Source organism: Tiliqua scincoides, chromosome 1 (assembly GCF_035046505.1).
Source record: "Tiliqua scincoides isolate rTilSci1 chromosome 1, rTilSci1.hap2, whole genome shotgun sequence".
Lineage (NCBI taxonomy): Eukaryota > Metazoa > Chordata > Lepidosauria > Squamata > Scincidae > Tiliqua > Tiliqua scincoides.
In genome coordinates this window covers 124392365-124418286 of record NC_089821.1, presented here as the reverse complement: position 1 = coordinate 124418286, position 25922 = coordinate 124392365, and the positions used below count along the sequence as shown (strand labels likewise).

At 41.3% G+C, this 25922-nt stretch overlaps 1 protein-coding gene across 2 annotated transcripts in view; it reads right to left on the bottom strand.

Moving 5' to 3' along the window:
- The window catches only part of PARD3B (par-3 family cell polarity regulator beta), a 540299-nt gene that overhangs the window by 380789 nt on the left and 133588 nt on the right, over positions 1-25922 (bottom strand). For both annotated transcript variants that reach the window (XM_066623090.1, XM_066623172.1), the window contains 2 exons: positions 23722-23893; positions 9247-9356 (listed from right to left, as the gene is read on the bottom strand). In XM_066623090.1, coding sequence (XP_066479187.1) covers positions 9247-9356; positions 23722-23893 — 282 coding nt within the window. The remainder of the gene's footprint in view (positions 1-9246; positions 9357-23721; positions 23894-25922) is intronic.

Here is a 25922-nt window from a genome sequence, read left to right as displayed (position 1 = left end):
CTGCTTATAACTGTGAGACTTACAGAGAATCCTATGCATGTTCAATGGGAATTACTCCCATGGAACTGCTTATAGGTTTGCAGCCTCAGCAGAATAAGAAATAATTACTCATGTTTCTATTTCTTCTAGCAGCAATTCAAGGTTTTTAACTACCTCTAGGGTTTACTGACATAACTGAAGCAGATCTCAAATTTGGGTCAAGCCTATACCACATTTTCTGGTTTTGTTTTGTTTTTAAATAGCTAGGGTAGTTCTTGAACATGTTCTGCCACCTCCTGTCTAAGACAGGAAAATAGAAACAAAAACTAATCAGGTCAAAAAAACCAGTTTATGTGGCAATGTTCAAAGCAAACAAAAAGAGTCTGGCACAGATAAACTAATTTCCACCTGTTTCTGCTTACTGCATATACAGTAACTCAATTTAGATTGATCGGATAATGTTTGCAGACTTACTACACTGGCACAAGACTACTATATCCACTTAGATTATTTCAAAAGCACCAAGATGAAATGCTGTTTGTGCTCCTTTTAATTTCATTTTAGCTCTTTGTTTATTTCCCTACTTCAAAGCACTTTCAGAATTTGACAACTATGTAAAATTAATACAGAAAATGTGACAGCCTCAATCTGCATTACTTTGCAAGATATTAGACTCTTGATTCAGCTATACCACCTTATGAAGCATCCTCTAAGAAAAAATTCAGTCATGTGCCATATACAATCGGGAAAAATATATTATACAAGAAAACTTAATGTTTCAAGGAGTGCTTGTTTTATTCAACAGAAATCCTCAGTTCTCCCAGATGTGCTGGCTCATGTGCACAGCTTATATCATTCAACATAGCAGTTATGCAAGTAAGGATCAACACGGTAGTCACTCACAGCTTGCCTTGGTTGCAGCCTTCCACCCCAGCCTTTCTTGTGATAACTATTCTGCTATCAATTCCTAGAACCCAAAGCGTATAATACTAGCCACCTGTCTAGATGCAACCCCTAACTTTGCCCAAGAGAATCAACTAGAAATGCCCCCTTTCTGGGTGTGGGAGCTTTTTTGACCCGCTCACCATTACACAAGTTAAGGGAGACAATTCTGGCACATGGGTACTTCAAGTGAGGGGTGGGGCTCAGTAGCCATTACTGGCTACAAAGCTACTGCCTACTACCTGCCTTCTGTCTTCCTTCACTGTGCCTCGCCTACTCACCCAGTCATGGGACAGTCAGAGATTAGCTGGAACCAGGCAAGCTGCCCACCTGATTGGCCTCGGTTGATAGGGAAAAAAGAAAAAAAAAAAACTATCTCAGACTACTGTTTTTGGGTTGGGTTTCCCTTAAGCCAGTGGTTCCCAAACTGAGACATAGCTCCCAGGGGAGCAGCAGAAACAAGCCAGGGGAGCCACAGAATCTGCTCAAAAAACCCGCCGCCCTATACAATGTATAGGATTGTAGCCCTATTTGGCTGCAGCTCCCCATGTCCCAGTAGGTCAAGGGAGCTACCACTTGAAAAATTTTGGGAACCACCGCCTTAAGCCAAAGCAGTCACATCTGGCATATATCTGGCAGACCAGGGAGAAGGAGGAGGGATTCTGATGTGCACCCTAAGTTAAACAGGGTTAAGGGATGGTACCAAGTTCTAGATCAGTGGTTCTCACACATTTAGCACCTGGACCCACTTTTTATCTGTCAGAATATGTCAGGACCCACTGGAAGTGTTGTCATGACCGGAAGTGATATCATCAAGCAGGAACATTTTTAACAATCCTAGGCTGAAATCCTGCCCACACTTACCCAGGAGTAAGCCCCATTTACTATCATTGTGAAAAGAATATGCATAGTAGCTTGTTAAATGTTACCGGTCTGTAACATTTCCCCAAATGCAGTCAACTACCATGGTAGTATCAAGTCTAATATATTAAAAATAAAATATCAAAATGAATGTGAAGCCCCAACCCACAGTTTGAGAAATACTGTCCCAGATGCTGCCCAACTCAGAGATGATTGTTGAGATGTATGGTTGGATTATCAATAAAAGTGGCCCAATATTACTCCAAATCACATGTCACTTTTGGGGGGAGGTAAGGGCAAAGCTAGATGCTTAAGTCACTATTTTCATTGAACATCCTTATTGAGTTGTTATATTATACACTGATTTGAAGGTGTTTGGAAAAACAGCAGCCTAAAACAAAAATGTAGAACCAACATAAAATATAGAGTGCCTAATTTCTCTGATACGTTACAGACATAAAATTCAATGTTCAAATAAAAAAAAGCTTGAAATTTGATAACAAATGGTGATTTATGTCAGTTCAGGTGCCTGAGAATCCATTATCACTTTGGCTTCACTAGCAACTAACATCTAACTGAACTGTAAAATGTTGTTATTCCTTTAGAAGTGTGCAATTATACTTAAACAACTTTGCACTGAATGCATACTGTTATTAAGGGAGCAATTTCTCAAGTTCTTTTCCCACATTGCATGTAATAAAGGGTTGAGATATTAAGCTGTATGTGCTTAATAACCCCGCCCTTTGTATGCTTAGTGATCTGAATTCTTCTTGAAGATTCAGCATTGACTCTAAAGTACTTCCTGTTATATATTATAGGGTGTATGTTTTTTCCACCAACAGAGGTAAAACTTCATCACAAGGTAAGTTACTATGCATGCCAGGAAAAAGAATGTCCTAAAAATTAACTACTCACTACATGCTTCCCTGAAACACAAATCTGTGTTTTGCTTCTTTTTGTGTTCTAATAAGCTGACAGTCAAAAGCACAAATAAAAACAGAAAAACAATCAAAACAAGTGCCGAACAGATTAGAGAATTAAAAGCAGGACATAAACAATTACAGGACATTTTGATCTCTTCCTGCTTTGACTTCACCCCAGACCCGTACAGCCAATGAATTCAGCATGCTGAAGTCATAAAACATATTCCATTTGAACACTGCTTTTTCACTCAAGTTGACAATTTTAAACTGTGCCTTCATATACATTACATCTTTCTCAGTTAAAGTAGCAGAAAATGCACACTGCTGTTGGTCATGTAAGAGATCAGGAAGAACAGAATTATGTTAACTTGGCACTCCCTCATTTAACAGTGTGTTATGCAGCAGGAAAATGATGTTCATGGAAGAAGAAAAAAAGTAGAATTTTTCCTCTGTGGATTAAGACTGCAAGACAGCTTTGGTTTCTGCAGTGTCTCACAGCAACAGCTCCAAAACTAACTCACTCCAGATGTCCCTGTGATCATCTAATCAGACATCAAAAGCGGTACCCTGACAGGCTCTCATACTGATTGTAAGTATATTCTATATATATGTTCCCACAGCACAAATATATACAGTAGCAACTTGCTATGTGTTTTTAATTGACTCATCTAAATCAGCACTCTATTTAAAACACACATGAGCAGTTAAGGAAATCAATGTTCTACCTACTAAATTACAGAAAATTCTTCTGCATCTCAGAAAGCACCTTTCTTCCATGCAATGCAAATGCATGTGTTTCAAAACAGTTGTTAACACAGATGGGGGGAAAAACTAATATTTACAATCTACAGTAGTGCAGATGTAATGTTCCCTTTAAACAGGGACGACTCTAGATTTTGGGACAGACTTGGGCAAGATGCGCACTGTGTAGGCCTCCACTTTCCATCACTCTGCTGCGGTTTCTGCCAGCTGGTTGCTTGCCAGGAAGGATCTGGTGAGCAAGTTCAATAGTCATTACTCCTTTCTTGATCACCCCTTCTTGACCAGAGGCTGGATGAGCATGCAACAACTACAGCAGAGGAACAGGAGCAGAACCATGGATCTTGACCATGGACCTCACATTAACTCCACATGCCAGCCCTGCCCTTAATGGCAGTTCAAAGATTGGGAATGCTTTGCGGTGTTTAGTACTCCCTCTCCCTAATTCCCCTCTCCTAAATTTTAATATTAACCATGATGTACTATTGTATCCATGGAGATTATACCCAAAGGGTCCTCTGAGCCCAGCATCTGTCTGCAGCCTCTTCCAGACTCAAACTGAGTCTTAACAAAAAAGTAACCTCTGGTATTTTGTAAAATCAGATATGGCATTTTTAATGCATTATAAGGCATGGGGGACTGGAGGGTGGAGGCGTTCGCTGGTATCCATGGTTTCAGTTAACCATGGGGACTTCCAAAACGGAACTCCTGCAGATACCGGGGCATGGTATTTAGTAAGTGGAATGGTGAGTAGTTTTGCCTGCACTGTTTAAACTCTCTCTCTCTCTCTCTCTCTCTCTCTCTCTGTGCCAAGCACATGTATTGCACAATTTGCACAAGTAACGTGCATATAAGATGCAGGCAGACAATATACCCTTTTTATTGGATGAATGCTTCATGTAATTTTACCTCAAATATAGTCTTTCAAATTGCAACTTTGTTTCGTCTCTACAGATACCCATTCATACGAAATTAGGTTCAGGGATACCAATTGGGCTGGTACAAGATACACATTATGCTAATGTTCAAACACTTAATCACAATAGCTAATACTTTACAATTAGCAGTAGAAGAACCAGAGGCTTGACCCTGTTCAAGAAGACATTGAAGCATAAAAAGCTTCTGATTAAATATGAACCTTTTCCAAATTACAAATTTTATGTCCACAATGAAGAAATGCGTGTCAGAACTGGTCTCCTTTTATCAGTTCAAAGTAGGTGGAACTTTTAAAGCTTGATCATATTCACTGCTATAATACAACAGAAATGATTAGCATGATATAGATTAGAGCAGGGATGTTCACACTTTTTTGGCTCGAGAGCTACTTTGAAACCCAGCAAGGCCTGGAGATCTACTAGAGTTTTTTTTACAATGTTCGCGCCATCATAACATATAACATTTGTGTGTACAATGTATGTTGGTGTACCTTGAGCCCCACTGAGTATAACAGGACTTACTCCTGAGTAGACATGCCTAGGATTAGGCTGTGAGGCTGCAATCCTAGCCACACTTACCTGGGAGTAAGCCCCATTGAGTACAATGGGGCTTACTCCCGGCGTTTCCTCCCAGAGGCACCTGAAGGGGGGGGAGTTGGCACTCCGCGATCTACTCATTTTGCCTCTCGATCTACCGGTAGATCGCGATCCACCTATTGAGCACCCCTGGATTAGAGTATATAGATATTCTCACTGAGTAAACTAACTTTGATTATGTTTTCTCAGATTTGTGTTGAATTTGAGCCAACAGGTGCCTTCTGCATGTGGAAGCTGTCATCTGAGTTCACAAAAGGGCTATTTTATATCTTGCACAGACTGTTGTGGGGAAAAAGTGAAAATAACTCTGAAAATGTTCTTCCACAGGCATAATCTTGCGGTTGCCCAGAGACTCTAACAGGAAGCAACTTCTAGTTTCCCCCACTGGCCAAAGGATTACAAGTCTGAGTAAGTTGCTGCCCCTCCTCACCTCCCTGAACTAACAAACAAAAAGACCAGCTTGGTCCTACCCATTGATCAGAACAGGCAGAGCAGCAACGGAGAACATGATTGTCCCCTCCTTCCAAACAGACTTTGCTTTGCACTAAGAGCCAATGTTCAGAAACTACAGCAAGAGAATAGGAGCTGCTGATTCTGTTCCTGTGTGTGCAGCTGAAGTTGTGTTATTAAAATCATTTGCAAACCACCTTGAATATCTTCAGAACAAAATTGTAAAGATACTAAGTAAACTTATTGCAGAAGTTGTTCTATGTTAATCTGATACTGTATTATGTTTCTGCTAATTACTCTGGACAGAACTTGGTTGTGAAAAGCAGTACAAAATGATACAAAATAAAATATGAAAACTGCTACAAGCATCTGTGGGACTGCTATACTAGCTGCTGTTTTCCTTCCACTCCTGCTTCTTTGAATTCCAGCCTACTGTGCTAACAAATATCTTACAAAGAGAAAGAAATCACATGGTACACCATATAACTGAGTGAAGTCTGGAGGCTGAGAACAGTATCCTTAATACTAGTGTATCCCAGATTCTCAGCACTGGAAGGCACGAAACACATGCACACCCCTACAATCAAATCCACAGATAATGGGAAGCCCAATCATATCCAACAGTGGTGCAGTGGGGCTGCCAGGCCCATGCTGCATCCAGAGTTGGATTCGAGCAGGCAGGTCTCCTTCCTTACCCTGTTTAGCTTCCCAGCCTGCTGAATGGGGTACTCAGATCTGCACCAGCTATAGCTGGGGCAGGTCCATGTAGCCCATGTAATGCCAGCAGGCCCAGGACACAGTTAGGGTGTACCGCGGGCCTGTTCCACCAGTCCTGGCCACCTCTTGGGCCTGAAAGCCCCCTCCCCACCCTAACTCAAAACACCCACTTGCCACCTTTGGAACATCTTCTCACTCCCCTCCCCCTCCCTAGTGCAAGACCTACCTGACCCAATGGCCATCAGGTGGGATGCAATGCCCACAGGACAGTGCAGTCCTTACTACTAGAACCACTTACTCACCGGGTGTCGAAAAGCACTTTATGGCACCAAGCACTGGTGCTGCAGCACTGGCAGGGTCTCACTATAGGATTAGGCTCTAACACACAGTTCCATACATCCTAATTAGTCTTGAGTACATCACAAGAGGGCAACAAAAACTATGGGCTTTGAGATACAGGTATCCCCCGCTTTTCAATGGACTGTTTTTCAACTATCTACAGTTTTGACAACTTTCTCTCAATGCAGACAATGTGTGGACAAGTAAGGGAAAGCTATTTGGTCTTTTTGAGCCAACAGCAGTTGGCTCAAGGATCTCTCTCAGGTTTTGCATTGACAGTTAGCATTTGAAAACTTAAAAAGAAAAAAGGCTGTTGAGTTGGCCTCTCTTGGGTTTTGCACTGGCAATTAGCATTTGTATTGGTAATTAGCATTTGCAGGCTAAAAAGTTGGGTTCTACTTCTGGACCATTTCTGGTTTTTGTCAGTATTCTGATCCCTAACCTGTCAAATATGCAGGGGGATGCCTGTACAAGTTTTATTTGAACATTACACATGTGGTTTTTTATTCTATTTTTGACTTGACCTTTTAAATTTCAACTAAAATTCTCATATATATTTTAATTGTAATTTAACATCATTTAACATGCTTTCAATATCACTTCTGATGCAGCTTTTTAGCCATACATGTTAATTACCTACAGACATGTTCAAGTTCACTGAAGCAATATTCAGTTCATATCACAGAACACCACCTGACCCAAAATTTATTTCAAGAAAAAAATCCTGATGAATTTCAAAAAGAAGGTCGACAATATTTCTTGCCTGCGCACATATTAACATCCTTCTGGTTATCACGCACTGTAAATTGTTCATTTCCTCTAGCCTACTTAATGCATTTACACAGTCTGCATTACAAATTTAGATCATGTGCAATTAAGTTTTTCAATTAATTATTTCTAATTGTGTATGTAAGAGATAAACAACTAAGTAATATAATAGTACCATTACTCAGTACAGAAAATTCCTTTGAAGCAAAAGTCATCAGCACATACATTAATCACCTATTATAGTTCTGAGCTATGCAGAAACCATAAAACTCTCCTTTTAAATGATTAATAAACATTAAAACCACTCCCTGACAACTGTCAAACAAACCATGTACATCGTGGAGCATCCTATCTTCATTTCATTTAAAGTTTTTTAAATTTCTAAACTCTTGCTTGGCAGATGCAAAATAGAAGAGCTGAATGGTCATCTTTGATGGAAACAGGACATGCTTTTTCATGATACCAACAATTTCTGGAGCCAATTTAGTTCAGAGAACCTGTAAAAGGTTGGTTACTCCCAACCCTGTTGGTGATTCTTTTCCAAGTGTATATTAGGTCAATTCTCACCTTCTATTTTACCTTCTCACTCAAACTAAATTTCAGCTTCCTCAGTATCAACTTTGAGGTCATACTCTACCACCTCTCCCTATACTATGGAGTGTACATAAATACTGTAAATTCTGCTTCACTGAGGATTTGGAGGAAAGCATACTGGCCTGACGTCAAGAAAAGCTTGTAGGAGCTACTGAAGTAATGTTTCATGGCAAGAACTAGCTGGCCTAGTCTTGAGAGACAGAATAAATTTATCCCCCACCAGAGTAGTTATGCAAGTGCTGAATACACAGAATCTTTTTAAGGCATTTTGAGAACTACTAACAGTATCTCTGGAATTCTTTCATTCAAGGATCCATTTGAGGATCCCCCAAAAACTCAGGAGATGGGAGGAAAATGTTAAATTCTTGCACAATGAAAGTTCCAAAGGCAACCAATACCTTTAGAAACTAACATATAGATAAAAATTAGTTGCTATAAATTAAATGGTATTTGGCAGTCAGCACCCACATCCATTCATTACACCTGCTTGCCCTCTAAGGAGTTCATAATGGCTTATATATCATTTTCAGATTTTCCACTGAAACAGTTTACAGGAACAGGTCTACTCGTGTTGAGCAGGAGAACTGCATCATGGGCTTTTGTATCTTATTCCTGGCGTATGCTTGCAAGAAAGAAAGGGTCTCTGCATTTTATGCAGCAATCATGTTTGTTGCCAGCGTACCAAAAGGTTACTTTGGTATTTCCTACAAACATACAAAGTGCAAATGAGAGGTGGTGCACTATATGTAGTAGAGATAGTGCCCTGACTGGACCCTGTACCCAAAGCAAACTAGATATCTGCTAAAATGCAAAGCTACTCAGAAGATTTAGCAAAACGTAACACTCAACCAATAGCCTGGACAGAGTAGTACAAAAAGATTTCAGTCTGCTGTGATCTTGAAAAAAAAAAAATTCTGGATTCTATATACAATGATAAAAATGGCAACTTCGCAGAAAAGAGTCTGAATATAAATTACCCTCCTATTGCTTTCACCATGACAGTTCCTTTTATCTAGTAATCATATGCTTAAATGAAAAATGTAAAGATACCTACTCAAACACATAAGTGGGGAAATGGAGCATGCCCACAGCATTTTTTTTTCTCCAGGATGTTTCTCAGTACATGTTATTTTTGATTGGCTTCAATCCAAAGACTATTTTGAGTGAATGGAAGGCAGTTCTAATTCCCTCTCCATTCCTTTTGCAATCACCTGCATAATTTCAGAGGCTACCCCACATCTTAGAGGCAATGACAGACAGGCTGCAACAGAAGGGCGAAAGGAAAGCCGCACTGGCTGATGTTCTTTGAATCCAGGTTATTCCCACCATTTCTAAGACACCCAATATTGCTCAGAACAGCAATATCAGACAAAGATACCTACAGACACAGAAGTCTTCAGAGCATGGTCACTGGCATGAGAAGCTCCTGCAGGAAAGTCAGTAGGTGGGCCTAGTGCAGGATCACTGCTCCTTCTTACCAACAGTGGTGTCCCTAAAAGCAAACATAATGAAGGATTAAACATGAAGGACAGATATATGGCACTAAGTTTTCTTATTGCAACAGGTGAACAGGCCCCTTGTATGTCCCAACAGCACTATTTACTGTAACATTCCTTGCATTCTAAGCAGGTTACACAACAACTTCACACCTCTCCATAGTGGGAAATAAAAAAAATTGAGCAGATTTCATCCTAAAAGCTACAATTGTGGTTAGATGAACAACAGAGAATGTTGTTTGCAAAGAACAAAATGAAATCTTGGAAAACATAATTAGCCCACTTGCAGCATTTCCAGTATTCAATAGAACAATAAATCTGGTTAGAACTTCAGAGTATGACCAGGAATGTTATACAACCTCCTAGCTTTTGCCCATGAGTCTAAGAGTAACTGTACTTCTTACAGTCCCCCAAACAATTTCTATGTGACCCTTAGTAGATAACTTAGTAGATAACAATAGATACTAAATAGACTTTTAGTAGATAACAACTGTCATGGAATCCTTCTCAACATATCCTTACCAAATTAGTATCTTTATCATTGCCAAACCATTAACCATGTGATATACCTTCAAGAACAGCCTAAAATTTCAGATCATTCTGAAAGCAGCTCCTACGCTGTGTCACTGAAATCTTGTGAAATCCATACAAAAGTTGTTTTGCTGTCTAATATAGATAAATTTTCTAAACTTGCTTAGTTCTACACTAGAAATGGGATTTTTTTTTTTCTCCTTCAACTGTTCTCAAATTAATTTGTACTTGGAGGAGGGCCAAGAAGGAAGACTTATTGATCCAAAAGGATTTCCCATCATTTGCAAACAACTGTAAAAAAAAAAAAAATGATAAAATGGGAACACCTCTGCAATACCAGCTAGATGGCTACAGAACTCATTGTTTAATATATGACTAAAATGCAGTCAACTAAGCATTGTTGAATATATGACTAATACGTAGTCAACTAAATATACTTGAATTTGGCAGTCTGCAACTTGGAGTCAGAAAAGAAAAGGAACTATTAGATCAATGTATTTGGTCTATAGTTAAAACGTACTAAAAAAAAAAATTTATTCAGATCGACTCTCTGATCAAAATGTGGTATCCAACCCATAGGTTCCTGATTCCAGACTAACTTGAAAGATACAATAATACTTCCTACAACACTACTTCCTATAACTTTGCCCCAACTATAATTTTTACATTATTATAAGCATTAAGATTAAAATCCATAAATCATTCCAAAATTTAGTACAAAAAAGTACAGGCCTTTGCACTACCCTTTCAGCCAACAGAAGCTACATAATTTTGAATAGCATGGCACCAATTAGAACAGTGTATTCTGGCTAGCACTGCGTTGGCTCATCCTCCTGGAAGTAGCTCCTCCCATCCTCTTCCACAATGGCCACACAGGAAAAGCAACAACAGCAATGTCATAGTAAACTTCAACTGTATACACTTGTGAGTACAGTGCTGCAAATACACTCACTCACATTATAAGTACCAGAGTGCTGCTTCACACAGCACTCTGTTTTCGGGGACCATATTCATATAACAAGTACCCATTGGCAAACCTGGCTCTAAGTTATTGGAAAAAATGTTTATTCCTATCCTCTGCCTTTGCTTTATAGGTGCCATTTGGAAGCCATTGACAGGTTAACCAAGGAAGCATCTTTGAAATTTTTTTCATAATAATCAAAATTCATAAATAAGCAGAAGTTGAAAAGAGTTATATTCTATTTAAAAAATCATCACATTACAGACAAGAAATGCAATGTAGTACTTCTTTCTCAATTGAAGAACTGCATGGATAACAGCTCTACCAGTTCCATACCAAAGCACAACACACAGGAAAGGTTTCCCTCCCCCCCCCCCCCATTGCCTGAATAAAGCCACATTTTCTGTATGTAGCTTTAAAAAAATCTTTGGGCTTTAGTTATTCAGAAGTCATTAAGTTGCATTATGGAGCAAATATGCTATCCACACACTTACAATTAACCACAAGGGGAACTAGACCAAACAGTTGGAACCATTAGATTTATGCTTGGGGGACGTTTACCTCATTGTAGCTCTTACAGCAATTAAGTTAAAAAGGGGAACTGATTCTCTCTCAAGTCAAATCTAGTACTATGTGAGCCTTTCCACGAATTTCATGTAAATTATTTAAAAAAACATTTTGCAAAATCTAAAGCTGGAACTACTTGCTAATATGTTAGCTCACTTTTGACTCAAAAGTTCATCTAAATAGGTCAATTTTATATTGTTCCTAGAGGTCTTCACTGTTGAAATCTTTCATTTAATGGATGCATAATAATAAGAGTTCTTCATCTGATATTACCCCCTCCCCCCAAAAAAAAGCCCTCAAAACAACTCACATCAATAACACTGACATGCACTTCTACCATCTTCCAAAGCAGGGATGCCCAAACCCTGGCCCTAGGGCCACTTGGGGCCCTCAGGGAGCCCCCAGTCTCCAATGAGCCTCTGGCCCTCCGGAGATTTGTTGGAGCCCGCACTGGCCTGATGCATGAGGGTGACTGTTTGACCTCTCGCATGAGCTGTGGGATGAGGGCTTCCTCCACTGCTTGCTGTTTCACTCTGTGATGCAGTAGTGGCAGCAAAGGAAAGGCGACTCTTGCTTTGTGCAAGGCCTTTTACAGGCCTTGAACTATTTCAAGACCTTCATTCATTCATATAAATTCATCTTTAATATAGTCATTTATGTAAACTTATGTAAATTTATTCAAATTTTAAATGTAAATTGATTCTTTTTTCCCTCGCCCCCGACACAGTATCAGAGAGATGATGTGGCCCTCCTGCCAAAAACTTTGGACACCCCTGTTCCAAAGCAAACATGTCAGCAGTGCTTTTAATACCAGGCATCTAAATCCTATCTGCCCCATCACCTACCACTCTTCTCTAGTGCCAGCCATGCCTATGTTTCCTCACTGAAGTGCTCAAGATTGAAATCACCTTTCTAACCTCTAAATACCTTTTACAGGAATATTCCAGAGAAATCCTAAGAAAGCCGCTATCAATTCCTCACAGTAAGAAAATAACATTTCTACCAACTTGTTCAGTCCCTACAACATTCGCATTTGGTCTAAGCATTGTCTTACTTAGAAGCTGATCTAACCTACTGGTTTAATCATTCAGAGCAGTGGTTCCCAAACCTACCTGGCTTGCAGTACTCAGAATCTGAAAGTGAGTGGTGATGATACAAAATGAGTCATGTGATTATGTCACTGCTACTCACTTCTGGGTTTGGCAACCAGAAGTGAGCCTGTAAACAATGGTTTATGTTGGTCAGGGTGGGTGAAAGAGCCTTTCCAAGCACAGTATACAGGCTCATGTTACTGTCTCACTGTCAGACAGAAGTCATCCCGACATCTACTTTGAGAACCTCTGCTTTAGAGAGCTACCACGAGGGTAGGCTCTAGCAGCCACCCTTTTATACCTCCCCTGACCAATCGGGCAAGGGATGACCTCATCCCCATTACCTCATCTTCTTGTGACTTAGTTACATCATCCTCCCAGGATGCGCCAGCCCCTCTCCCACAGACTTGCACTGGAGCTTCAAAGTCACTAACTCAGCATATTTGAACAGTCACCATTGGTCAAGTCCAAGGTCACATGGAACACTTTCCTTTTGCTTTGCTTTAGCCGTGGGCTTACATCTAGATACAGGATCCAGGCTTTCAGGCCTTGCTGTGCTCAGGCAGGAAATTTTCCTGGTCAAGCCAAAATATCCTGACAGTTTTTCTCTTTCATCATCAGCCCCGCCCATCTCCATGTCTTCCTCAACATTTCAGAACATTCATCCAATTTCCCCCATGCCAATTATAGGAAAACAAAGTAAAAATTAATGCACATGAATTTCCTCCATCTCCCTTCCCTTGGCTTGACAATCAGGATTTAAGGACCTGTAAGTTATTACATTGGAGCTAGAATCAGCTTTTGCTTCATTGCCTTAGCCTTTTTTTTCAGTGACTTGCATAATGCACTGTATAGTATTACAGCCCACGCTGCAACCTCATACACGTATCAAATCCAACCATCTGAAGAACCCACTTTTCTGAAATCCTACAGTTGCTCATTTTTGGAAACCTCAGAAATGTGCTAGGCCCTCATATTCAGTAAGCATAGTAGGCACAGTGCTTAGGACACATAATAACTTTAGGACCCCACAAAAATGTTTTAATTTCTTTTAAAATCAGGGGGGAAATGAATTTTTAGCATAGAAGAAAATATTTTTTTGTCACATCAGAAAAAAAATCAAGCTTTTATGGCCCATGGGAATCTATTAAATATTGCCTAAAACAGGGGAAAAAAGTAAGACAAATTATTTAAGGTTATATCAAAAATAATTTCTAATATCGATATTATGGTGGGAGGGGCTCACAAAGGCAAAAGTACTAGGATCCACAATAGCCATCATGCAACCCTGACTAAAACTACAGTTCTAAAAGTTATTTCATATCATGGATATTAGTAATTACAGGTAGGGCTTCGGTATTCACAGGGGATTCGCTCTTGAAACTCCCACAGATACCGAAAAACATAGATAAGCAAATTTGTAGTTTTGGCCCCTTAAAGCCTCCAAAGGCAACTAGAGCTGAACTCCAGTTGTCTTTGGAGCAGCCTCTGCAAGCTCCAGAATGGCCATTTCAGGCAAAAAAAAAAAGTCCTAAGGGAAATCTGAAGTTACTTTTTTGGTCTGAAATGACTATTCTGAAGCCAGCAGAGGCCATAGGCAGATGCGCATGGCCTCTGCAGGCTTCAGAAAGCCCCCTGGAGGCAACCGGAATGCAGCTCCAGTCACTTACAGAGGCTTGAGGTTGGGCCAAGTCTGGCTCAAGGCGAGCCTGGGGGACCCAAATTGAGCCAGATCCGCGGATAGAAAATCCACGGATACCAAGGCCCCACCTGTACCAGGTCTCTGTGTTTTTGCCTCTTTTTTCTGTTTTTTCCTGAGGAACTGTTTTCCTCTAAACTATTTTCTTTTCATTGCAGCTGAACTATAAATAATTTGACACATATAGCACGTATTACCTGTCTATGTTCACTGAAGGTCTCAAAAACTGCTCAACTGCCTTGCAGGAACAAGTGCCATTCAAAGGCTGTGGAAGGTAGGCAATACTTACACACGCTCACTTTTAAAAAGTGGTTGAACTCTGATTTCAAGCTCTCCACTCAGGACACATACCCATTCTCTCTTTTTCTCAGGTTGACTGACAGACTATATCCTCTCTCCCACAGTTTGCTCTAAAACAAACCGATCACCAGGATTTAATCTATACCTGTTATACACTTGTTACATGGAATGATGGTACTTTGAATGCTTAAATAAATAAATAAATACCTTCATCTGAATACTAACCAGGGATCAGTTTCCAGAAATACCCACCTGGAAAACAGAAGCTACAACATGCTCGTATACCTGCTTTAGAATCCAACTTCAGTGTCTCACATCAGCTAGACCTGATTCTCCTCCTTAACTTTGCTGTATGTATGAAAACGGTATGAAAATGTGTGGAAAAACCTTTTTTTGCAACTTGGATGACAATGCTTTATTTCACAAGCACAAATAGTTAAAAAGACTGTGGTCTAATTAAACAAATAACAAGTGTTTCTGTTTTGCATTCCTCTAGGAGAATATACAGGATGCAGTCTAATCTTCAAAGCATTCTCAAGCCAAACACAAGATCACATTAAAAATATGAATGTAGCCAAATGAATAAATTTGCAGGAGAACTTGATCACAGTATTGGGCCACAGTACTGAGAATGCTAATTCATCAATATATTAGTTCACATGTATCTATGTAGCTCACATGGACGCATATTTCTTTTAGAAATTTTAAAGCCTTTAAAACAAAGTTATTTGTTGGTTACAAAAGATTTCTGAAAGTATTTTAAGAACATTGGGCTCGGTCTAGCCTATATTAAGCACTTTTAAATCCAACTGCTTGAAATAGAAGCTGTGAAAATTGAAATTTGAAGCTTGAAATTCTCTGCTGTGTGTGTTTTTGCCTGGTTTGTTTACCTCTCTGGTCCTGGTTGTGGGGGAAGGGGGTTGAGGGGAGGACCCTGTGTCTCTGGATTGGCTGCCTCTGGCTCCCTTCTGTTTTGGAGGCAGTTGTGGATTCTCTGCTGTGTGTTTTTGCCTGGTTTGTTTTCCTCTCTGGTCCTGGTTGTGGGCGGAGGGAGGTCCCCTGGGGGCTGGGGGATAAGAATAGGCCCTCAGTTCGACTGTACTTGTCTTAAGAGGCGACTAAACAGCCACCGGGTAGGTGGGACTCGTTAGCCTGGGAAGGCAGCTCATCTGAGAGAAGGAAAACTCTGATCCCAAACCTCCACTGCCTTATGGCTACATCCAGTTATGGAAAAGGCTTCAGGAGTCAACCTCGAGGCAAAATCCGGAGCCGGAGTCCCTGAGAAAGATCACGGTTGTATACAGTCATGTTCTGGCAACTCCTGTGACGCCACTGGAACCAACCGTATTGGTTTCTGCCTTTCCACTGGGCCATTTCAGCGATGTGGAGAGGGGGGATTTGCTGCATGGGTAACAGCCTATCCTCCATACCTTCTTTACCCAGGCTTCGCGCACTGGAGACGACACTCCAACTTCGCCATATGGCATCGGCACAACACGGGAAGCAGCAGTTTACCAGTTATAAGTCTTTGCTCGATTGGCTTAGAGCATGACGCCAGGGGCTGCTTCCGACGGTGGGAGAGATCACTGCATCTCATTGGGCAGCTACCGCCCGCCTTAAGCTGGGCAGTCCCAGCCAGTAAGGTGCTGCTTCGCCACGGTCCATTAACCTCATGGGGTGTGAGCAGTTTAGGGTGAAAACCAACAAGCAGATCAATTACTCTGCAGCATGCAACAGAAAACTCCTGCCCTAAAGCTGGGCACCTGGAACGTTAGGACAATGACACCTGGCTTTTCTGACGACCCGCAAGAAATTGACAATGCACACAAAACAGCTGTCATCAACATGGAGCTGAACAGACTGCAGATGGACATCATCACCCTCCAAGAAACAAGGTTGCCAGAATCAGGATCTGTCAAGGAGAGAAATTTCTCATTTTTCTGGCAGGGAAAACCACCAAACAAGACCAGAGAACATGGCGTTGGCTTTGCGGTCAGAAGTACCCTGCTGAAATCCATCATTCCACCTTCTGCAGGAAGTGAAAGAATTTTGTCCCTGCAGCTCCACTCATCAGCAGGACTTGTAACTCTCATCAGTGCATATGCACCAACTCTGCTATCTCCAGCAGAAGATAAAGACAAATTCTACGACAACCTGGCCACCATAATCAAGAAAGTCCCTAAGAAAGAGTCATTGTTCATCCTTGGTGACTTCAGCGCTAGAGTTGGTGCTGATCACAGTTCATGGCCCACTTGCTTAGGTCAGTTCGGCACTGGGAATATGAACGAAAATGGCCAATGCCTGCTAGAGTTTTGCTGCCATCACGGTCTCTGTGTCAGCAACACGTTCTTCAACACAAAGCCCCAACACAGAGTCTCTTGGAGATACCCAAGATCAAAGCACTGGCACCAGCTTGACCTGATGTCTCAACAGACGCTCCAGCCTTCCCAGCATCAAGATCACACGCAGTTATCAGGGTGCTGCCTGCGACACTGACCACTCCCTGGTGTGCAGCAGAGTGAAACTGCAAACAAAGTGACTGTATCACATGAAAAAGGAAGGAAGAATTCACATTGACACCAGCAAGACCCGGGATCAGGGAAAAGTGGAGGAATTTGCACGAGCGCTTGAGGAAATTCTTCCAGGCCCGGCCAACGCAAACGCATCCAACAGATGGGAACATTTCAGGAATGCCATTTACAACACCACCTTGTCCATATTTGGCAAGAAGACCAACAAGACGGCAGACTGGTTTGAAGCCCACTCTGAGGAGCTGACACCAGTCATTGAGGAAAAAAAGAGACCTCTAGCAGCATACAAACCTTTCTCAGTAAGCACAACCTGGACGTCCTCCGAGCTGCTCACAACAAAGTCCAGCAGACTGCCAAGAGATGTGCTAACGACTACTGGCTCCAACTCTGTTCCCAGATACAGATAGCAGCTGACACAGGCAACATCAAGGGGATGTATGATGGTATCAAGCAGGCCCTAGGTCCAACACAGAAGAGAATTGCCTCTCTGAAGCCTGCCACAGGTCATCCAGGATCGGGTGCAGAACTACTCTGAGCTGTATTCCAGAGAAAACGTAGTTACTGAAGAAGCACTGAACAACATTGAGTGCCTGCCTGTGTTGGAGGAGCCTGACAGCAAACCAACCCTAGAAGAACTTCACATGGCCCTGGACTCCCTTGCCTCTGGGAAAGACAGCATCCCTGCCGCTCCTTAGCGGTGTAGGAAAGCTGTTTGCCCGAGTTGCACTGAAGAGGCTACAGGTACTTGCAGAAAGCATCTATCCAGAATCGCAGTGCAGATTCCAAGCCAACAGGTCCACCACTGATATGGTATTCTCCCTTAGACAGCTGCAGGAGAAATTCAGGGAACAATGACAGCCACTCTTTATAGCCTTCATAGATCTCACAAAGGCTTTCGACCTGGTCAGCAGGGACGGCCTCTTCAAGATTCTCCCCAAGATCGAATGTCCACCCAGGCTCCTCAGCATCAGGTCTTTCCACAAGGACATGAAGGGCACTGTAGTCTTTGATGGCTCCACAACAGACCCCTTTGACATCCGAAGCGGAGTGAAGCAGGGCTGTGTTCTTGCACCGACCTTGTTTGGGATTTTCTTCACTGTCCTGCTGAAGCAGGCCTTTGGAACAGCAACAGAAGGCATCTATCTCTGGACCAGATCAGACAGAAAGCTCTTCAACCTCTCCAGACTGACAGCAAAGTCCAAAGTCCAGCTGAAATGTCTGCGTGACTTCCTCTTTGCCGACGATGCAGCTGTCACCGCCCACTCTGCCAAAGATCTCCAGCAGCTCATGGATCGTTTTAGCAAGGCCTGCCAAGACTTTAGACTGACAATTAAGCCTGAAGAAAACACAGTTCATGGTTCAGGATGTGGACTCACCTCCCTGCATTACAATCTCTGCAAACGAACTGGAGGTTGTCCATGACTTTGTGTACCTTAGCTCAACGATCTCTGACACTCTCTCTCTCGATACCAAGCTAAACAAACATTGGCCTCTTCAGCCACACAAGACACTGTTCCAGAACCACTTTTCAGAGCGTGATACCATAGTCTTCCGAGACTGAAGGATGCAAATGATGATGATGAAATGGAAGCATGCAATGGGTACTCAAAGCTCTCCTACTGAAACGATACATTTTATATATTGGTCACATTTGTAAAATAGCTTTGTGATTTAATGAAGGAAGTATCCTTGAGAGGGACAACTAAGCAGCCTCTCATTTTATGTGACAAATGCATTTGTTACATTTACACTGAGAGCTTTTCATGTAATTTGGAAGCAGGCACCTGTATAAATGTATCTGGAAAATACAATTGGAACAGCATCTTCAGGTTCTTGCACATACATGCAAGTAAGCCACACTTCAAAATGTTTGCTATAGAGCACGTCCGCACAACACCAGTGTACACAAAGCAAACACGTTTTCCATGTCTAATGTGGAACTGTGCCATGGAGGTAACTCCCAGTGAACATAAGAATACCTTGATCACGTGGAAGGTGAAACTTCTGTCACTGCCTTTTTAATCAAGTAAGATGCATATAAATAATCAACATGTCAATTTTCTATTCTACTCATGCTTTTCTGCCCTTTATACCAATTAAATCATTGTGCATTGGTCTTGTATTTTTACTAATTAAAAACATACCCATTTTTTCCCCAAAAAAATCTTCCAAAGCAGGGTCAGCTCACCCGTAATTGAGCAAATCTGTTTGCATTCCAGTCATGCAGAAATAGGACAAGAAGTTTTCATTTGCATTATGGATTTAAACTGCTGTAGCAGAGGGCTGGATAGAGTTGCAGAGATGTAAACAATAGCAGAATATTTATCAACACTGCAATACAAATGCCAGAAATAAACCAAGTCTGACATTCAGAATAGAGATAGGCTTTATACTGCACTTACAACACAAACACACTGAGCATACAAAGACACTCTGACTGAAAAGCCATAGGTCAGCAGTATGCGTATTAAATTGAGTTTCTACTAACCAGTCTTTTTAGTGTTTCATGTGCCTGACTAACGAAAGTAACTCCTGGTAGCCTAGTGGATGGCTCAGGAAATGTTGTAACAATACTGAAACTAAACAAGTCTGGATCTGGTCAGCTGCCGGATGGGAAATAACTGGGAATACTAAGCTCCTCTGACTTTCTAAAAGATGACCCAAGCTTGTTTTTAATGAAGTACTTTGGTACTTTCGCCTGTTTCTTGTAACTTTCTAACAGCTCTAGACAGTGACGAGACAAGAATAGAGTACCATAGTGAAGGCGTGAACTATAACAATAATATGTTGTAATCTTGTCTGTACAAAATGAAGTACAAGCATGCCCCCATGACTGCAGGGGTTCTGTTCTGAAACCACCCACATTTAAGTGAACAGGTGAACACCCCCCCCCCCACCCTCCAGTGCTGAGGGGAGTTCTGCTTCCCCTGCCTTTGGAGGGTTATCTGAAACCAGCAGAGGCCAGAGACATCCATCTGCAGCCTCTGCTGGGTTCAGACTGAGCCTTAGAGTGAAACACATGTGACTTTTGCTTTTTTAGAGAAAATAAAAGAAATCATGCGTGTTTCACTCTAAGGCTCAGTCTGAGCCCAGCAGAGGCCACAGACAGACATCTGTGACGGGCTCAGAAACCCTCCAGAGGTTAAGGGAGCAGAGTTTCAGAAGGGGCGTGCGCCTGATCCGCAAAGAAATCAGTGGATGTGGCCCCGCCTTGTAATACAGAAGAGTTAGTTGAAATCAGGTTAGTGCTCATTCTTAGCGTGCTTTCAGAGGAAAGTTTTTGAAATACAGTAAGGAATGCATTTATATCGAGTTAAATCAATGGCCCACTGAATCCAGAAACATCAATATCAGTGATAGCAAACTTATGACAGATGTGTCAGAGGTGACACACCACAACATTTTGGGTGACGCAGCAACATTCACCAACAACAACTTGTATTTCATTTTTGTAATTATTTGACATTTCATATATAATACATAGTACTACACAATTGGATTGTATTTTTAAAAAATAAACGAGTATGTAAAGAACTGTTTCTCTTTTGTTTTGGCAGGGGTACGTGTGTGTGCGCGTGATGTGCCAGCAGAGTCAAATTAGGAATTTTCTGAATTTTTGACACGCTGAGCCCAAACGTTTCACCGTCACTGATCTATACTGACTGAAACACCTCTCCAGATAGGTGTTTCCTCTTCTGAGTGTTTCCATTACTTTTTCCATCTTAGCTTCTCCATTACTGGAATACCAGAACCAAAACGTACGACTTCTGTTATTTCCAAAATGATAAGCGTGTAGGCAAGTGGTGAGACATATTTAAATCCCAAAGTAAAAGCATGCGCACTAGACTGGCCTCTAGCAAACACCTCCACAATGTGGGTCTGACCTTTTCAAAGCTACAGACATTTTCTGCTCACTTCTCTACACACTTCTTAAAATGTTAATAGAAAAACTCAATGTTTGAAGTTATCCCCTAACATTCTGCCACCTTCAAGGAGAAGAGGGGGGGGGGAGAGAAGGAGAAAAGAATGAACTGATTCAAACTCCATCAGATGTCATTACTGAATTGTGCATGCAGTAAGTTCGAAGGAAATACCATAGATACTCACCTATAAAGGTGAGAAATTTCTACCAATAAATCAATACGTAGATTGACACCTTGTCTTATCTGGGGGTCACTCAGGGGGTCAGGGCTGCTCAGACATGTCTTGACAGCCAAGAGAAGCTTGGGGAAGCTTTAAAAGTGCCTGTGGAGGATCTGTGAAGTGCCTGGAACATTTGAGTGATTGCAGACAGCTTGCAAACAAGCAGCTTTGTTTACATTTGTCAGATTTCCGTTGTAGCATCTTCTGAGTATGCTCCTTAACTCCAAACCCAGGAATGCCTCTAAAAACAGTGAATAAAAAGTTGTCTGGCAGCAATGGAAGCAGGGTGCTGTGCTGGGGTAAGCTGTTTATGTAGCTTATATTGGGGCTGCATTTGTTTTGGATGGTTTTTAAAATGGCAAATGCTTTTCTGCATTTCCAAACCTGGATTTATTTTTTTTTAGCAATTCAACGCAATGTTCAATTCTGTCAGGTTGGGAGGCGTGGCACACAGTACTACATAACCACTTTGTTAATGTCTTCCAAAGCAGTGGCAGGGCTCAGATTATTTCCCCTCTTTCAATCAGGCTCCAGAGCAAGCTGCAGCTCCTCTGCACAAGCACCATTCCCCAAGTTTTATCCCAGACTTATCTGGCCGTCATGGGACATTCCATGATTTTTAGCTGAAAACCTGCCACTGCCTTATCTGTGAGATTAACATATAGGTGAGTATCTGCGGTATTCTAGAGAAAGCAGTGAGCACAAAGGCAAAAGGACACATTTTAGAGTTTCACTGCATAAATATAATTTATTTATAACAGATACCAAGATTAGAGTTTTATATCTTCAATGGTAGCTTGATTCCCCACATTCTCCTATCCTCCATTTACTAACCTTCACCATTTTTTTTAAAAAAGGCTGTTATGGCCAGTGACATCGCTGGGGGGTGCAGAGCACATGGGGTGACACATATGGGGGTGACATCACTAGCCAAAATTTTTAAAATCTTGCTATTTTCAAATAATGTTATATAACAATTGATGTGTAATTTCATGCAGAATGCAATGAAACAGACCCTATTGAAATATCTCTATTCTATCAAAAGTTAAAGCCACAAAACCAGCAGGGGCAGGGCAATGGTACAGCACCACATACACCACTAGGGGGCACTGCCCCACCCATTGCATGGGAGGAGGTCAGTCATAGGGCGATGCAAATCCTAGTGACGCCACTGACTATGCCAATAAGCAGCTAAGAGTAGCACAGAAATCCTTTATTTTCTTTGTTAACTTTTTCCACCCTAGCCACTGAAAAGCAAATGTAATGATTCACTGATGTAAGAAGCTGCTTATGATATAAAAGGTACAGTTCACTTTTACGTTACAAATACAAGTATTTTATATTCTTGGTCCACAGAGTTACACTGTCTTTGTACATATCAGTACGAAGTGCAACCAAGTCAGCCAAGGATAAGAAAAATAGAGACAGGTTTATTTAATAGGCAGCAAATGTATTGCCACACAGTCATTCACAATGCTACAAAGGGGGAATACTATATGCATTATGTAGCATGAATTCCAAATCTCTCTCACATTAAACAATACCAAACAGTGACACTTATGAAGGTGTATGTTATACTAAGCAATTGCAGGCTGTAATGAATCAGAAGAACAAGGCCTAAATTGTTGCTTTCCAACATTAAAGCTCTTCCATTTGTTGTTGTTTTTTTGGGGGGACGGGGGGACGGGACACAGTTCTAAGATTTTAGTGACCCACTTCTACAGAGAACTTTTTTCACTGGCACTCTTCAGCAAGCACTGCTATTTCACAAAGTCTGTTCTGATCATGTCATGAGCATTTAAGATTTTTTAAGAAGAATTATAATAAGGATTCCATAAGGAAAAAGATTGTCAAGTTTATATGTCTGGTGCAAATCTGCAGAAGCACAAAAACATCCATAGAACCTGATACTGGTTTCAACATTCAGCTTCCTTTCCTTTTCAAGCAGAGAAAATTTCTAAGTTCTTATGGTATGAACTAAGTAGATTTGGGAATGGGCAATATTTGCTGAAATGTCAGAGGGGCGGCCGAATAAGACCCTCCAGTGCTTTTCACAGTTCCTTGGCCTCCCCCAATGACTAGCAAAACCAGTACAAATGACATAATAATGATCAATTACAAGATCAATTATGAAAGGGCGCAATCCTAACCAACTTTCTAGCACTGACATAGCTGTGCCAATGTGGTGCACACTGTATCCTGCAGTGGGGAGGCAGTCAAGGGAGCCTCCTCAAGATAAGGGCATGTTTGTTACCTTACCTTGGGGGCTCCATTGTGGGTAAGTCAGTGCTAGAAAGTTGGTTAGGATTGCATCCTAAATGGCATAATTTCTATATGCTGCAGAATTCAGCTTTTCTTGGCTTAGATTAGCATGTCAATATTTTAGCAGAGTACACAAGCCCTGAACAAACACTTGAAAAGAGCAGAATTATAACGGCACATAGCTCTTCTCCAAGCTCTTTAAAATAAAAATTATTTATTTGAAATATGTTTTCCACTGCTCAAAATGGTAGATAAAGATAAAGTTCATGAGCAAACCTAGTTTCAGAGCAGAGGGTGTCACTTCAATCTCTCCTCCAATTGGTTGAAATGCAGCTAGCTGGGATGCTACATGGCTCTCAAAAGCATCCGGACTGTTTCCATCTGTTAAACTACCATTGATGTCATCAGATTTGGGGAGCGAATCTTGTTCTTCGTACACTGCAATCAACTGTAAAATGAAAGATTTCATGAGATTCTCAAAACAAGAACTGGGCAACTTAATGGAATCTTAAAACCCAATAACTTGGATTTTTTTAAAAAAACAACCATGCGCAGTATTTAATGCACACAAGGACAATTTCATGCCCCTAACTTCAACCCCCATTTCAGTTCCTTGCACTCCTTGAAAATTTGTACCTGCGAATCAGGAAACCATTTGAAATTAGGTAGCAATGGGGCAGGAAGGAAGGAATTTGTGCTCCCATTCATGCATATATCCACCCACTTATGCCAGCCTCCAATTCCGAGTTATTGCCTCAAGAGAGACCTTAATTCCCAACTTTATATAAGTCCTTAAAATGTGCAGTCGCATATTCATTAATATGGAAGCTTTTCCAAATGTGTATGCCTCAGTATAACCATGAGGAATGAATATTTGCTGGTGCACCTTTTGCCCAGAATTTCATTAAGGCAGGTTTACCATAAGTGGTTATTATTTACAAGAAATTTCAGTTTTTAAAAAACAACTTTCATAGCACAGCAACGCTTAATTGTCAAAAAGGCAAGGAGATTGTAACTGAAACTTTTATAAAATGTAACTATGCCTTTCAGTTCTTGAAAAATAAAATATACAAGATTCCACAGGTCTCTCAAATGATATCATCCATCATTTCAGTGGCTATTGTACTACGAAATGTTGATAGATATTCTAAAACCATATCAGTTTCACATTCTATAAGTTTATTGACATTATAATATTGACACACATCAGAGCAAATAGCAGGTCCACATTCACAGACGGGGCTCCAAATCAGCCGAAAGAATCAAGCATGAGAGAATTCTTGATAACAGGGAGATCTTAGATGCATGCAGCAAAACTGTGGTAGTGATTTTTAAAAGAAAAACCTTCTATGTCAGGGGTTCCAAACTTTGAAGCACCATGACCCACCTTCTCTTCTACAGCGAGCTGCAATGCTCCTAGTGGTGCTGGAAGTCTTTCACAGCTGGCAACCCACTCTACAGGCCTCTGAAGGCTGCAGAAGCCTCTATAAGCCACTTCTGGTTTTCATAAGTGGCTTAAGGAGGCTTCTGAGGGCCATTCTGAAACCCACAGAGGCCTTTAGAGTGGGTCGCCAGGCCGGGCAAGGCCTCCAGAGGCTCTGGAAGGTAATGGAGCAAGCCCATTGGAGTACTTTGTCTGAGATAACAACTAGATGCTAAAGAAAGCATAACAAGTCACTTAGGGGTCCAAAAAAATTAACAAAAATATTGACTACCACGAAACAAAGATAATCTTCAAGGCCACTCAAGTTGCCTTCATTCAGTAATCACGACATAAGCCACAGAGACAAAGGGTTAAGGCAAGATGTGTCATTAAGTGTTGTCTACACTGATGCCATCATTAACCATGGTTAGCTTCAAATCGAGTTTGGCACTCAGATTTATAGTAAGTGTCATTTGAGGAAATCTCAGTGCAGGTCTAACACTTTACCATGCTAAAATGGAAAAAGGGGGGGAATTTGCATGAGACAAGGAAGGAAATGAAGGAAGAGGAAGCACACAAATTCACAGGATGCTAATGATTCACTTAACCACAACTGCAAGAATGGGAAATCTGCATCTTACTAGGCCAATAAGGCAGCTCCTTATGCTGGAATCAAACAAGGCTTAAAATAATGTTGAAGATTTAAGGTTTTGAGCCAGAAAACCGAGAGCGAAGTACTAACGTTGCACAACACATCTTCCCTACTTCCTCGCACTTTCTGCAGCCTTTGTGCGCCCTGAAAATCAGTCCTCAAAACTCGGGAACTCCCCCCCCTCCCCAGAATGGTTGTGAAAGTAGCACAGAGGACTGTAGCATGAGGGAGGAATCAGCACAAATCAGTAGAAGCCTTGCACAAGTTCAAGTGTCTTCTGTTCATGCAAGGAAATCTCTGGATCCTGGCCAAAGACTACTTCAGTTAAATTAAATGGACTATAACATTGTACACTCAAATTTAACTCCCTTCAGATGTTTGTGTAAAACAAGAACAAAAAGG